Genomic DNA, 15,148 nt, shown 5'->3' with positions numbered 1-15,148 from the left:
ATCTCGCGATACTCGGATCCTATAAATTCCCCGCTAGTCGCCGCCATCTTCACTCGGGCATTGATCAGGGTAGAGGGAGGGTGTGTTAGGTGGTCCTCTGTCCTGGTAGATCTCGTGCTGTGCTGTTTAGTTCAGTGCTGTGCTGTGTTCTGCAGTATCAGTCCAGTGGTGCTGTGTGCTGTGCTCTGTCAATTTTGAGTTCAGTGGTGCTGCTGGGTCCTGTGCTGTGTCCTGTTCAGTCCAGTGGTGCTGTGTCCTGTGCTCTGTGCTTCTAAGGGCATAGTTATTTCCCCATTATTCCCAAGTGTTTAAAAAATTAAAAAAAAGTTATAAAAAAAAATACCAAAAAATAATTTAAAAAAAAATTAATTACAACAAAATTTGCAAAACCAATCCTGCAGTATAAGCCCATTGGTACTGCAATATTACCAAGTTCACACATTCAGCAGTATAAGTCCAGTGGTACTGATATATTACAAAGTTCACTGATTCAGCAGTATAAGTCCAGTGGTACTGATATATTACAAAGTTCACTGATATATTACAAAGTTCACTGATTCAGCAGTATAAGTCCAGTGGTACTGCTATTACAAAGTTCACTGATTCAGCAGTATAAGTCCAGTGGTACTGATATATTACAAAGTTCACTGATTCAGCAGTATAAGTCCAGTGGTAATGCTATTACAAAGTTCACTGATTCAGCACTATAAGTCCAGTGGTACTCTCCTGTGCCGCATATAATTTTTAAAGGCTTTGCGGAGTGTGTGTGGCTTAGGGGTATGCTCTCTTGTGCTACATATAATGGAAAACCAAAATGTGGAGGATAAAGTAGGGAAAGATCAAGACCCACTTCCTCCTAATGCTGAAGCTGCTGCCACTAGTCATGACAAAGACGATGAAATGCCATCAACGTCGTCTGGCAAGCCCGATGCCCAATTTCCTAGTACAGGGCATGTAAAATCCAAAAAGCCCAAGTTCTCAAAAAATAGCAAAAAGAGAAACTTAAAATCATCTGAGGAGAAACGTAAAGTTGGCAATATGCCATTTACGACACGTAGTGGCAAGGAACGGCTTAGGCCCTGGCCCGTGTTCATGACTAGTGGTTCAGCTTCACCCAAGGATCTAAGCCCTCCTCCTCCCCCCCCTACAAAAAATTTAAGAGAGTTATGCTGTCAGCAACAACAACAAAACAGCAAAGAACTCTGCCTTCTAAACAGATGACATCACAAATCCCCAAGGCGAGTCCAAGGGTGTTGGTGGTTGTGAAGCCTGACCTTCCCATCACTGTACGGGAAGAGGGGGCCCTTTCCACCATTTGCAGCACGCCCTCTGCATATGCTGGAAGGATCACCCACAGTCCAGTTACAGATTTGGCTAATGAAGGTGTGAATGTTGTACACCGGGAGAAGGATATTGATGTAGCTGGCGCTGAGGAGGATGTTGATGATTATGATGCAGACAGATACCAAATTGCCTTTCTCAATTTCTATTTATATTCTAGATTATATAACGGCTGAATAGTTTTCTATTTTACTCCTAGTGGAGAGGGGATCTGATGCAGACAGATACCAAACAGCCTTTGTCCATTTCTTTGTATATTTGAATTTCTAGTTCTACAGTCTATGCAGGCTGCTTTTTTTTATATTCAACTACAAGTGTAGGGCGGGGGGGGGGGGGGGGGGATAGATAGCCACCAAAGTAACATGGTCCATTTAATTTCACTTTCTAGCTCCACAGTCTGTGCAGCCTGCTTTTTTTTATCTTCAAAGTATTTACAAGCCTTGCAATCTAAATTAACTAGAGGTAGTGACGTGCTAGAACTCCACCCTCTATATGCTGCAGAGGATGGAGGAGCATCAAAAGGCCATTCAAGCCTACACAGCCACCTACGACATAGGAAAAGGAGTGGGGATGCGCCTGAGTCAAGCGCACTGGAGAATGATTTCCGTGTTGTGCAAGGTTCTGCAGCCATTTGAACTTGCCACACGAGAAGTCAGTTCCGACACTGCCAGCGTGAGTCAGGTGATTCCCCTGATCAGGCTTTTGCAGAAGCAGCTGGAAAAAGTGAGGTAGGAGCTGGTAAACCATTGCGATTCCACCAAGCATGTAGCTCTTGTGGATGAAGCCCTTCATACGTTTTGCCAGGATACGAGGGTGGTCAGTCTTTTAAAGTCAGAGGAATACATTCTGCCCACCGTTCTCGATCCTCGGTTTAAAGCGTATGTTGTGTCTCTGTTTCCGGCGGACACAAGTCTACAGCGGTGCAAAGACCTGCTGGTCAGGAGATTGTCCTCTGAAGTGACATGCCACTAGCTCCACCTTCATTTTCATCACTGTTTGTGCAGTTCCAAAAAAGAGGAACTGACATTTCTATTGCTACCTTCTTTCTTTCTATATTTAAAAATAAATAAAATAACTGACATTTCTAGTACTACCTTCTTTCTTTCTATATTTAAAACAAAAAAAAACCTGTCATTTCTATTACTACGTTAATTGTTTGTGCAGTCACAAAAAAGAGGAACTGCGCCCTTAACTGCTATGTTGGTTTTAGACGTCCATCCGGTGTCCGCCATCTGTTCCCTGGAATTCTGACCAGTTGAGGGTGTATTTATTATATTGTGGCCCCGGTATCAAATTGGGTACCGGGGCCACCCCACTACGCAGTCCAGATACTTGTTTGGTGGAATTCTGACCAGTTGAGGGTGTATTCATTATATTGTGGCCCCGGTATCAAATTGGGTACCGGGGCCACCCCACTACGCAGTCCAGAATTTTTTTGGGGGGAATTCAGACCCGTGGAGGGTTTTTTATTAATTATATTGTGGTGACCACTCCTCTACGTAGTCCAGGTACATTATTTGGTGCGATTCAGACCAGTTGATGGTTTTCTTATTATATTGTGGTGACCACTCCTCTACGCAGTCCAGGTACATTTTTTGGTGCGAATCATACAAGTTCAGGGTTTTAAAATTATATTGTGGTGACCACTCCTCTACGCAGCCCAGGTACATTTTTTGGTGCGATTCAGACCAGTTGATGGTTTTCTTATTATATTGTAGTGACCACTCCTCTACGCAGTCCAGATACATTTTTTGGTGCGATTAAGACCAGTTCAGGGTTTTTAAATTATATTGTGGTGACCACTCCTCTACGCAGTCCAGGTACATTATTTGGTGCGATTCATACCAGTTCAGGGTTTTTAAATTATATTGTGGTGACCACTCCTCTACGCAGTCCAGGTACATTTTTTGGTGCGATTCATACAAGTTCAGGGTTTTTAAATTATATTGTGGTGACCACTCCTCTACGCAGTCCAGGTTCATTTTTTGGTGCGATTAAGACCAGTTGATGGTTTTCTTATTATATTGTGGGGACCACTCCACTACGCAGTCCAGAAAGATACCTCGTTGCAACGTTTTGGACTAATAACAATATTGTGAGGTGTTCAGAATACACTGTAAATTAGTGGAAATGATTGTTATTGAATGTTATTGAGGTTAATAATAGCGTAGGAGTGAAAATAAGCCCAAAAACTTGATTTTTGAACTTTTTATGCTTTTTTCAAAAAAAATCTGAATCCAAAACCTTAAATCCGAACCAAAACCTTTCGGCAGGTGTTTTGCGAAACAAATCCGAACCCAAAACCTCAAGAAAATCCGAATCCAAAACACAAAACATGAGACACCAAAAGTCGCCGGTGCACATCCCTAATAAAAAGTAGGTGTGGTTTAGGTTACAGGGATCGAAGTGGAAATTAGAAATGGTGGAAAAGAAAATACAAGTGAAAGGAATGTGATAGTTGTACAATGAAGGCAGCAGAAGAAGTGGCAGTAGGGCATTCCACGTATACCAGCCCACTTCCACCATTGTATAACATTACAATGAAGGCAGCAGAAGAAGTGGCATTAGGGCATTTCACCGTATACCAGCCCACTTCCAACACTGTATAACATTACAATGAAGGCAGCAGAAGAAGTGGCAGTAGGGCATTCCACCGTATACCAGCCCACTTCCACCACTGTATAACATTACAGTGAAGGCAGCAGAAGTGGCAGTAGGGCATACCACCGTATACCAGCCCACTTCCACCACTGTATAACATTACAATGAAGGCAGCAGAAGAAGTGGCGGTAGGGCATTCCACGTATACCAGCCCACTTCCACCACTGTATAACATTACAATGAAGGCAACAGAAGAAGTGGCAGTAGGGCATTCCACCGTATACCAGCCCACTTCCACCACTGTATAACATTACAATGAAGGCAGCAGAAGAAGTGGCGGTAGGGCATTCCACGTATACCAGCCCACTTCCACCACTGTATAACATTACAATGAAGGCAGCAGAAGAAGTGGTGGTAGGGCATACCACCGTACATAAGCCCACTTCCACCACTCAACAACATTATAATGAAATGTAACTTTAAAAAATAAATGTTATGGAGTTGTGTTTTATGGAGTTTGTTTTCTGACTGAATTGGAACTCAACCTTTTTTTTTTCTTTTTTTTAAAGTAGATTTGTTATAGTGCTTTCTCATGAAAATAGACATTTTCATAGTTGCATAGTCTATCATAAAAAGTGATATAATCCTGCCTGATAATGTCATAAACAGACATAAATTGTAACATTCTATAACCACTATCTCAATTACATTTAAGAACATTTTCAGACTTCTATCATTAGATGTTTCCATTTACTTTACACCAATTTATACATTCACACTCACACTTATGTTGACAATCAAATTATGGGCATGGACAGGGGAGCAAATGATACTGCCTAACCACGTAAAGTGACCTCCATGTAAATTAGGCCATGGTTTATATAATCTCTCCCAATCAAGGTCTATTTGATTATTCATTCCTGTAAAAGTAAGTACTGCCAGGTGAATATTAACTAGTGCTTTATGCTTGTAAAAGGAACTAACATTATTCTGGCCTTTCCTTTCCCTGCTTTATCTAAATTACGAAGAGCATATATTTATTTTTTTATTTTATTAACTAAATTGAACCATTGAGATATTGAAATGTTTGGAAATATGTCCACTATGAAAGTCCAAAGTAAAGGCAGACATATGGGCTGAACTTAGACTGTAAGCTCCAATGTGAATGAGTTCTCTGTACAGCGCTGCGGAATTATTGGTGCTCTATAAATAACTGATGATGATGATTATGAACATGCCTGTGATGTCACTTATTCCTAATGAATTGATGGGCTAAATATTGGTTAAGCCCACAAAATGTCTCCCTCAGGCACAGGATCATTGAGTTAGAGTTACAATATAATGGTGTTCTGCTGGAAATTGTTAAAACAATATTGTTAAAAAATACTGTTGGCAACAAAGCAAACCTTTTTATTATTGTCACAATATTTTTTTTTTTATTTTTTTTTAGAGAATATAGCATATAGCAGAGAATATTGTACATATTTTTGTTTTTCTGATGTTGCTCTTTTTTACCTTGAAAGAGAGCTCAGTCACATCAATTATTTAGCCAAACAAAACAATAAAAAGGACTGTACATAATAGAATGTCCAGGGGACCAGTTGGTTTAATCCATTCTACTGGCAAGGCACATTGATGTATTACAGCATTATCAACCAGCCTTGGAAACAAGTAATAGTTCAGTAGTTACATGGCAGTTCAAGAATGTTCACTTCTTCTCCCTCAAGCTGTTAATGAACATGTCAGAGCCTTAGTGCAGATTTTGACTGAAATAGTAGGTGAATACAGTTCAAGCATTAAGTGAAAGAAAGCCTACAGTTAATTTTTCACAGTTCTATACCCTCGGAAGGGCAACTTGTAGCAAGTGAAATTGGAATTAACTTAGAATTGCTTTAAGGTAAAGCACAAAAAAATTAGAGAGAGAAAAAATATTTATATATTGAAAAAACTAAATTCCCATATGGAAACAGTGCCCATGAATATTAAAGATAATTGGATTTTATTATACTGAAATAAAACTATCACCACCTTAGGACATAGAAAAAACTTAAAAAAATAAAAACATGACATTATAACCAATCCATGGGTTATTGGAAAGGAATAGTAAAGATGACATATTATTCAAATTAATTTTCTAAAGTTCTGCACAGATTTAGACAGTGAGGATAAAATAGCCTGAAATGTAGCAGATGTACAAATAGGCACGTTTCTGAGACATGATGCAAGTGAATGTCACATGGGCAACCATTTCTGGTGAAGGATTTTGTGCATGTCTTGTGCAGGCAGCTCTTGGAAAAGGACCTATGGAGGCTACAGTTATAGCTGATGATGGACGTTTTCTCTGGGTCCCACGGAAGCTGTACTATGGCTATTTCTAACCATAGTTTAGTGCTAACTATACCTTTGATCACATAAGGTTTTCATGAACATCACAGTTAGTACCTAATTAAGTTAGGAAATCAGGAATTTTCCTGCAGCCTATTTTGTGGGACAAGGGACATGTTAAGGTGGATTGTCCAATCAGCTACATATTTCTCATACTTACATTTAAGCTGTTCCATGACAATATCTTGCAGTTCTTAGCTTCACTATCTTTTTTAATATATTACAATGCGTACTGTCAGCAGGCAGGCAGTTAAAACAGCCAGGCACAGTATTGTAAGGCAGTTTGACAAGGGACATCATTGTTGGAAGTTAGAGACACTCCTTTTAAATACTTTATCCAGGTCCTATTTCAGGAGCTGGCAGGGCTGAGGGTCAGGGGGTTATATGCTCCCCAGGCTGGTCCCATAGTGGGCAACCATGGACTAGGTCACTAAAATGTTCCTGATAGGTTGCTTATCCGAGTCTCGTCCCCTGGGCTGAAGTTTGCCAGCTGACCGCTGCCCTATTTTCGTATTTTAGCACCAAAATCATTATCTTTGATTTCTTTTCAAAAATGTACTCAAGACAATGTCATGCAGTGTTTAAGACAGAGGTGTTTGGGTGTAATTTGAGATTGATCTCTAAAGTTGAGAGGATGCACAGTCTATACTATAAAACATATAGATTTATGGGTTAATAAAATAGATTTGGACATGTAGTGGATCTAGTTGAGAAAGGAGGGGTGTTAACCATGCAGACAGAAGGCTGGTCTTGCCCTTGCAGTGCAATTAATTGAGCAGACCAAACACTGCCATTCAGTATACAACCAAATACAATGCCCAATCTTGGCCAGATAGTAACTATAGGTAATTGAGGAGTCTGTCTGATTATGCACTGCTGCTAATTGAAGAGTCTAGTATTTGCTATTTAATTTACAGTTACGTGACACGTGCCTTGGACATGCAGAACAATTAAGAAAGGGGCACTGGCTCAGCCTTGCTAGGGTGTGCCTATCACTCAGTTTTGCCCTTTCAAATTGCTCTTTAATGGTGTATTTCAATGGCAGCCATTGCAAGATAGTATCTTTCAGCTGGAAGCATTTGGGTATATTCATGAGGAGATTGTAACCTGATCACCTGGTCATAGCCAGTCAGGGGTGACTTTATAGCAAAGGAAGGAAGGAGTAGGGGATTGGGCTAAGAAAAAGGGTGTTCCAAAGCCTCTCTGCTCACTACATCATATGTCATGCAAGGATGGTTGTCAATCACATGGACTATTAGTAAATCATCAATAGCAGCTTCAAAAAGTAAGGAACATAGAACACATCAATGTGTGTTCTCATTGATAACTAATATTAATCTTAAAACACATTTTTTCCATGTGATTGAAGCTTTGACATTACACGATTTGCATAGGAGTTGCATTACAAATATTTGAGAGCTTCTATAAGGAATTGGCGGGACATCATTTCAGTCGCCGCCACAGGGAGCAGAAAAACTAGACACACCGCTCAGCCTTGTAGTGCCCCTAAGTGAGAGAGGCGCCAGTCTTATGTCAGATATCTACCTTTTTGTCTAAGCTTTAATGCATGCGCAGTTTTCAGTCTTATTGATGAAGAATGTTTTCCCTAACAATAATTTTACGATAAAATGGCACTCTATTTAGTCTTAATTTAGGGAATGAAACTTTTTATTTTACGAGCTAAACTGTATATTGTTTATGAATTAAATGGAGTTAAAGAGAGAGAGCTTTGCAATTAGATTTCAATAGGAAAACTAAAGCAAATCAGACAAAATTATTTTGTTTTTTTTACTTATGAATGGATGGAACTGGAAATGATGCCAGAAAACAGTGCTGTGTTAATTGGCAGTGCTTAACCTATTTATTTCCCTGCTTGATTACTACAGCTTTTTACTCAACAGTGTTCTCATTTACCAGTTGTTCCCCATGCTAACATATAAACACACAATCTCACATTAAGACACTATAATATATTCAAACACAAAAGAAATGAGCTATGAAACTGGGCTTTAGATTCTGTGTAAATCTAGAAATTAAATGTATTCAGGTGATGCTGCTCATGTAGTACATTATGAGAATGATCTACCTTCCCCTTTTCCTGCCTGGTCTGTTCTTTGTCCTTGTTTTTTTATGTGCGACTGTTCTATAGTTCAATTCTGTTATGTCGTTAACGAAATAATTCAGAAAAATATTACTGTGAATAAAAAATGCAGGTATGAGGGCGCCAATTGTTTGGAGGTACCTAAAACACTGAACGAGTGACATAATGGAGTGTCCGTACAGGCATGGAGAAGAAAACGGTGGCAGCTTCTTACCTGTGAGGCTGCCAGCAGCTCCTCCACACGTCTTTGATGGACTGGGAGTGTGACGCTTGGCTATGATGTCATAGCCAAGCTCCACGCTCCCACTGAGGAGCAGAGGATGCTGTCCCCACTTCTTGCCTAAGGTAAGAAGCAGCGGGGAGCAAGGGAGAAACACCTGCGGGGCACTGTCATTCATCTTATTGGTAATTGCCAATATAAAATTATACAGAACATTAACCAAAATATAAAATGCAATTATCACTCGACTACTTTATACATATATACATTGTTTTTACAACTTGCTGATCCACAACAAATATATAGTAATTTATATATACAGCATTCAGGTTTACCCCATATTACACAAAGTATATTTAATGACCTTAGTTTAACTCACCCTCATCCTCCCATTTCGTATTGCAGGGCCATCTTCAGCAAGTCTTAGCACATACAAGTCCATCTTGTATTCTCTTCCACCACGTATACTGAATCCAAAACCCTTGGTTCCCTTCTCCATCTCTACCGTGAAATAGTCATAATCCTGAGATAAACAGTCAAATTATTTAATGGGTTAATTTTGCTGTGAATTAAACACGCTGCTAGGCATGCAATCATTATTGATCACTGGTGAATACATGCTCAAAAGTTCTACACATCTTTTACACTCAGAGATATTTTCTTTGAAACGCTCATGAAGGGGATATAAGTAAGTAAACCGTGTTGCTCTATACTTCCTTTCTGAAAGAAACTTAAAGTTAAGTTTGAATAAGCCAAGCCATGCTCAGTATTGGTTATGCTTATTATATGACAAATAAAAAAAGATACTATGCCGGCAAGGATATTATAATAATGAATTGCATTATCTAAATGACTGTCAATGAGAAGGAAATAAGAAATGACTACAAGTTAACATTTTGCCCTTTCTTGTTGCTATTAATTTTCAATGAATAATGAAAGAAAGAAGGAATATTTCATATTTTAATAGCCTTCAAAAATAAGCCCCGAAAATAGTGCAATAAATGACATAGAAACAATATTTGACATAAATCTGATACATATGTCATGCCACTGATAAATTTTACATATATCATAATACTGTATACTCTTTTATATATACGTAAAGGTAATTTAAGTGAAATGCCCACCTGGAATTGTCTATAATCAGGGAGTGGATATTGCCTAGTGTCAGGAGAATGCTGCCGGTACTCTATTAGAGGTGGTTGCCTGTAGTCCATAGGAGGAGGTTGCTGGTAATCAACTACCGGTGGGTGTCGGTAATCTACTGGAGGCTGTCTGTAGTCCGTTGATGGCTGACGGTAATCTGTATATGGTGGTTGCCTAATGTCTGGTTTCACATCCTGTCTGGCTTTTACTTCTGACCTGTAGCTACATAGATAAGCATCATCAGTTTAACCAATTGTAATGAGGTTACAGACTGCAATACCGCAGGCTGTTACTACATGAATTGAAGTTTATAATCCTGTTGGCTTAATTTACTTTTTTTTGCAAAAGCTTTTCTTATATTTATAAACCTAGTAATAACTTAAGTGATAGTGATAAAGGCAATCCTTAAAGTGGGCCTATCGCCTACACATGGTGTAGGCATCCATTTTATGAGCTTAACCAGTACGTAACCTATCAATTTGCAAGGCACTACCTGACCAATAATCATGAGGCCTTACAAATTCACAAGGCACTGGTTTCTAGTGAATTGATAAGCTGAATTCCCTATCATTAAATATTAGTTCAATCCACAAAATGGCTGTTTCCACTGTGTGTCGAACATATCCCAACATATAACATACATATTTAACAACACATATTCAAACACTGCTGAGCTTACTCATATTGACTATAGGTTACCTCTTTGAGAATATTTTTGCTGTTCAGAGTAGGTCTGCAGTTGTGTTTGTTTTGGATAATTCCATCATACCCAAAGTCTAAAACACAATCTGATCATAATGGAACTTTATCCAGTAGGTTGGAAAATCAGATTAGCCTCTGACCCCATCGGAAAATGTGTAAAGCTTACCACCTATATTACAATCTTTACAAACCAAACACAATTTCTGACTGTAAAGTGTATCAATTATCTACTAATTCCCCACACAATACACTGAATTTTTATGAGATCTATCTAAATATTACTCCGCAGCTGCAAAGATTTTCCTGTTTACCTTGGCAACACATGGACAATACAGTGAGGCTTAATAGCAATTAACAAATCATGCCATATACAAGAAAACAAAATAATAAACAGCTTTCACTTGAACCAATACCACAGTATGAATGTACCTGCTTTCATGGCCTTGTAACTGTAGTGGCTGTGGAGGCAACGGATGTGCTAGCGGACTGTGCTGGGCTACTGGACTCTGCTGTGCCATTGGGCTGTGCTGCTGGGCCATGGGACTCTGCTTCTCTGAACTTGGTGCAGATGCTGGACTGTTTAATTCTGCACAAGGTAAAAAGATGACTAAGCAAAGTCCTGGAAAATGTGAATGGCAGATGAATGTGTGACAAGGATGGGCTGACACACCGCTTCATAATGCAGCATGTTAGCTATAAATAAATACAACTATAATGATGAAATTAGGTTAAACTATTACTAAATCAAATCACAGCTCTTTGTTTCTTTCCCATTTTCAATTATAATTCACATGTAATTAATAATGCATGCTTCAATATCTTTTCCTCTCAACTCCTACAGCTAAATTGTTTTGACACCTTCAGCTTCATATTGTAATGTGTAAGTGGTGTGTTAATGTACATAATATACATTTACAGTTATTTTGGCCAAGCATTGATGAGTGCCCTATTTTTAATTAAATTCTTCATGAGTATCCCATCTAGTCTTGTTCCTTCCTTTTGCCTGTTTAGCAATTTAAAATCATTATTATCATTATTATAAATAATCAACAGTATTATTTACTTTGCATTTTTAGCATATAACCTGCGATGACAGATATGCGTTGTGTTTTTTCCTATATGCCTAGGGGAAGCTCATCCATTTAATTCGTTCTTTATCACAAGCCAAAGTTGAATAAAATTCATGTGTATTGAATTATGATAATCTCCACAAGGACCCACACAACTAGGACTACCTTAGGGAGGAGTAAGTCATGTTCATGCAAGACTAAAAAACTATGTTTTAGTCAGGGAACTCTTGTTTGTATATTTATGATTCAATATACTGTCAGTATGATCGGCACCAACCCCAGAGATAATAGGTAAAAGAGAACTATTTCAAAATACATGCAGTTTTGCCACCCAAATTTTTGTCCCAATACTGAACAATCATTAGTGTTGGAGTCTCATAATGTTCTTCTGCGTACAGAAGCTTTAAAAAAGGGATGCTTTTTTTTTAATTGATTCAAAGTCAATGACAACAATCCAGATAAGACATCCACTAAACTATATAAATATTAGCTTCCAATTCAGGAAAAACTAGCTCTACATGTTAATTTAGGACGTTTTTCTTGCAAATGAGTAGGATATAGAATAGGGTTTAGGATCCAAAATAAGGGATTCAATGTCATTCTGGGTGAGCACCCCTCAATCCTATCTTCGCTTATAAACTGGTCGAGCAATACATTTGCAAACTATTACTCATTATTTTATTGCAATCATGTTCAATTGTGTATTCATTATATTTTCTAATAATAATATACATAATTACAAAACATGATTCTTAATGCCCAACAATCATTACTGTTGGGCTCTCACAATGATCTTCTGAATACTCTTCTGCAAAAATGAAAGTTTATTTATTCAACCAAGTCAATGACTTTGGGTGGACTTCCATAAAAAAGCTTTCAGGGAATAACAAAAGAGCACAGTTCATGCAATATTCTGGGGTGTATTACTCTGCCTCAAGCCCTCACTTCCTCCAAGAGAAACAACTGGGCAAACGAGCCCCACCTCCACCAAGTCCATCTCTTCTGTATGCTCCACCTGCGTTTTACCCTCATCTTTCTATTCACTGAACTACCGATTCTCATTAAGTGGGATCTCAATATTCCCATCAACAACCTTACTGACACTGTCGCCTCTAAATTCCTCACACTTACTTCCTGTATTTGTTTCTCCCAGGAAACGTCAGCTTTCATATATTGTGAAGGGCACTTCATCTCCCGCTTCTCCAACCACAATCTCCTTTCCTTCTGCCGCACTTTGCATCCCAGACCCTAATTGCACCCAAATATGTGCGCACACAGCAACATCTATATGTCCTTGTCTCGATCGTCTTCTTAATTTCCCTAGTACCACTCCTCTATCCTACCACTACATTGTCCTGCCCAGACGAGGCAGTCTCTTTCTACAACACTACAATCATATAGGTCTAGATGAGGCAACTCCAATCACCAATTATCTTCTCTGGGATCCAAATTGACCCACTACCTGAAAAAGTGCTCACATACTGCTAAGCTCCAACAGACAAAAACATTGCCCCATTGTTGATTTCTTACACTAAAAATGTATCCTGTGTGTTTCCTACACTGCCGCCTCTATTGCCAAGCATTTCTACACCTCTACAAGTCACTTAAATATTAATATACATCCAATCAATAATTTCTCTCTTCCCCTTTGCTTCCAAACTTCTTGAGAGTTTTGTGTACAAATGCCTAACACACTTTTTCTCCTCTCACTCCCTACTTGAATCTCTTTAAATCAGGCTACCACTCTCTATACCCCCCCCCCCCAACCCCAAACACTGCCCACATTAAAGTGATCAACAATCTAATCAAGTAGTGCATTTTTTTTCTACCACAACTTTTTTTACTACCCCCCTATGATCGTCTTAACCATTGACAACATAACACCCTCCATGCCTACTACATTGCCAGACTATAAACATTTCTCACTTTGGATGCAACACTTATCCATTCTCTGCTTTCACTGTTGCAACCTTCTGCTGCATGGTCCCCCTATCTATCCCTGCTATAATTTATTCTAATTACCACTGCAAAACTAATCTCCCTCTCTTACCATTCAACTCATCAGATCTCTACACTGGCTTTCCCTGAGCTTTAGAGTCCAATTGAAGGTACTCTAGAACTTCTGTAACTCCCTATCCTGCCTAACCACATTTTCCATAACCTTCAATCTTTCTCACAACCCACCTCTCCACTATAGCTTATACTACCCCACCTAATACTACTTCCTCTGGGAACTATCAGCTACTGTTCTAATCACTCTGAGTACTGCTAACTCCTATTGCCTCAGCATTTGCCTGTCCCTCTAGACCAGTGTTTCCCAAACCTGGTCCTCCGGAACCCATAACAGTGTATGTTTTCCATAGCTCTCTGCTGGAGCACAGGTATATTCATTACTGATTGACACATTTTGAAAGGTCCTCAGGTGGTACTAATTTAATTTGTGACCTGGAAAACCTGCACTGTTAGGGGTCCCTGAGGACTGGGTTTGGGAAACACTGTTCTAGACTTTAATCTCTCACAAAGTGGGTGCCCATACCTTCTGTTTCACATCTGCACTCTCAGTCAACCTCGTGTCTAGTTGCTCTGTTTGTATGTATGATTTGTTATACCGACTGATCTAAAACAGCAGAGCTTTGTGGTACCTTATTAATAAACCATGATGGTGATGATGATAATACCCGGTAGAAGTGATGATAAAAAGGCGTATCTGCAAGATACAGTACAATGGACTTTAGTTACTTTTGATACTTACCCTCCTGAGGAATGATGCATAGCGTTACACTTAATCCTGCATCTTTAATCAGTTTAACAATATCTGCATGAGGCATGTTGATGATAGACTGGCTATTCACAGCTAAGATCCGGTCTCCAACTTTTAGCTTTCCACAGCGATCTGCAGGGCTTCCCTCAATAATGCGACCAATTTTATGTGGTACAGCTGTAAGAAAATCATGCAAGTTAGACTGAGGAATGTTCCGGACACCCTTTTACTTTATCTTTGCACATACAGATATGTTACTATGTATAACTAATTTAATTCTTATCAACGGCAAAGTAACAATACCACCATGAGTGGCAGGTCACAAAGTCGGATGTCTGACATCAAGTATGATGCAGTGCTCATATATCATTACAGTATAAAGTATTTAGACTGTTCTAGATACCTATATATGTAGAACCAGAGACATGTATAGTTCATCCTATGTCGTCTCTGAATCAGTGGTACCCTCACAAATACCTCCTCCGTCCTGTCCTACAGCTGACAGTGTAATGTAATTTGTGTAAGTTAAATATGTTTCTGACAACTGAAACAATTTTGTTCTGTGCATATAACTTACATACATCATATTTCTTCAATGTTAAGTGAATACTACAGTTGTGGTCACAAATATTGACACTTTTTTCAAATAACAATAATTGTTTTTTTATTTTGATTTTAATACTGTCATTTGAAATCAGAAAATAAAAAAATGGTATTGACAAAAATATTGACACCCTAGAACTAATATTTGGGAGTACAGGCTTTGTTCGTAGTAACTGCAACCAAACACTTCCTAAAGCCATGAATGAGTTTGGTCAACT

General features: G+C 38.9%; 1 protein-coding gene across 9 annotated transcripts in view; it reads right to left on the bottom strand.

The window, feature by feature from the left end:
• MAGI2 (membrane associated guanylate kinase, WW and PDZ domain containing 2) overlaps window positions 1–15,148 on the bottom strand; it is a 768,432-nt gene that overhangs the window by 48,913 nt on the left and 704,371 nt on the right. For 7 of the 9 annotated variants that reach the window (XM_075208713.1, XM_075208715.1, XM_075208716.1 and 4 more), the window contains 4 exons: window positions 14,319–14,504; window positions 10,926–11,082; window positions 9,776–10,016; window positions 9,028–9,171 (listed from right to left, as the gene is read on the bottom strand). In XM_075208713.1, coding sequence (XP_075064814.1) covers window positions 9,028–9,171; window positions 9,776–10,016; window positions 10,926–11,082; window positions 14,319–14,504 — 728 coding nt within the window. Of the gene's footprint in view, window positions 1–5,394; window positions 5,709–9,027; window positions 9,172–9,775; window positions 10,017–10,925; window positions 11,083–14,318; window positions 14,505–15,148 lie in introns of those variants that run through there. The other 2 variants (XM_075208721.1, XM_075208714.1) reach the window with 2 other exon arrangements.

This window comes from Mixophyes fleayi, chromosome 4 (assembly GCF_038048845.1).
Source record: "Mixophyes fleayi isolate aMixFle1 chromosome 4, aMixFle1.hap1, whole genome shotgun sequence".
Lineage (NCBI taxonomy): Eukaryota > Metazoa > Chordata > Amphibia > Anura > Limnodynastidae > Mixophyes > Mixophyes fleayi.
The sequence above is the reverse complement of the archived record's forward strand: the minus strand, read 5'-3'. Positions and strand labels throughout refer to the sequence as shown.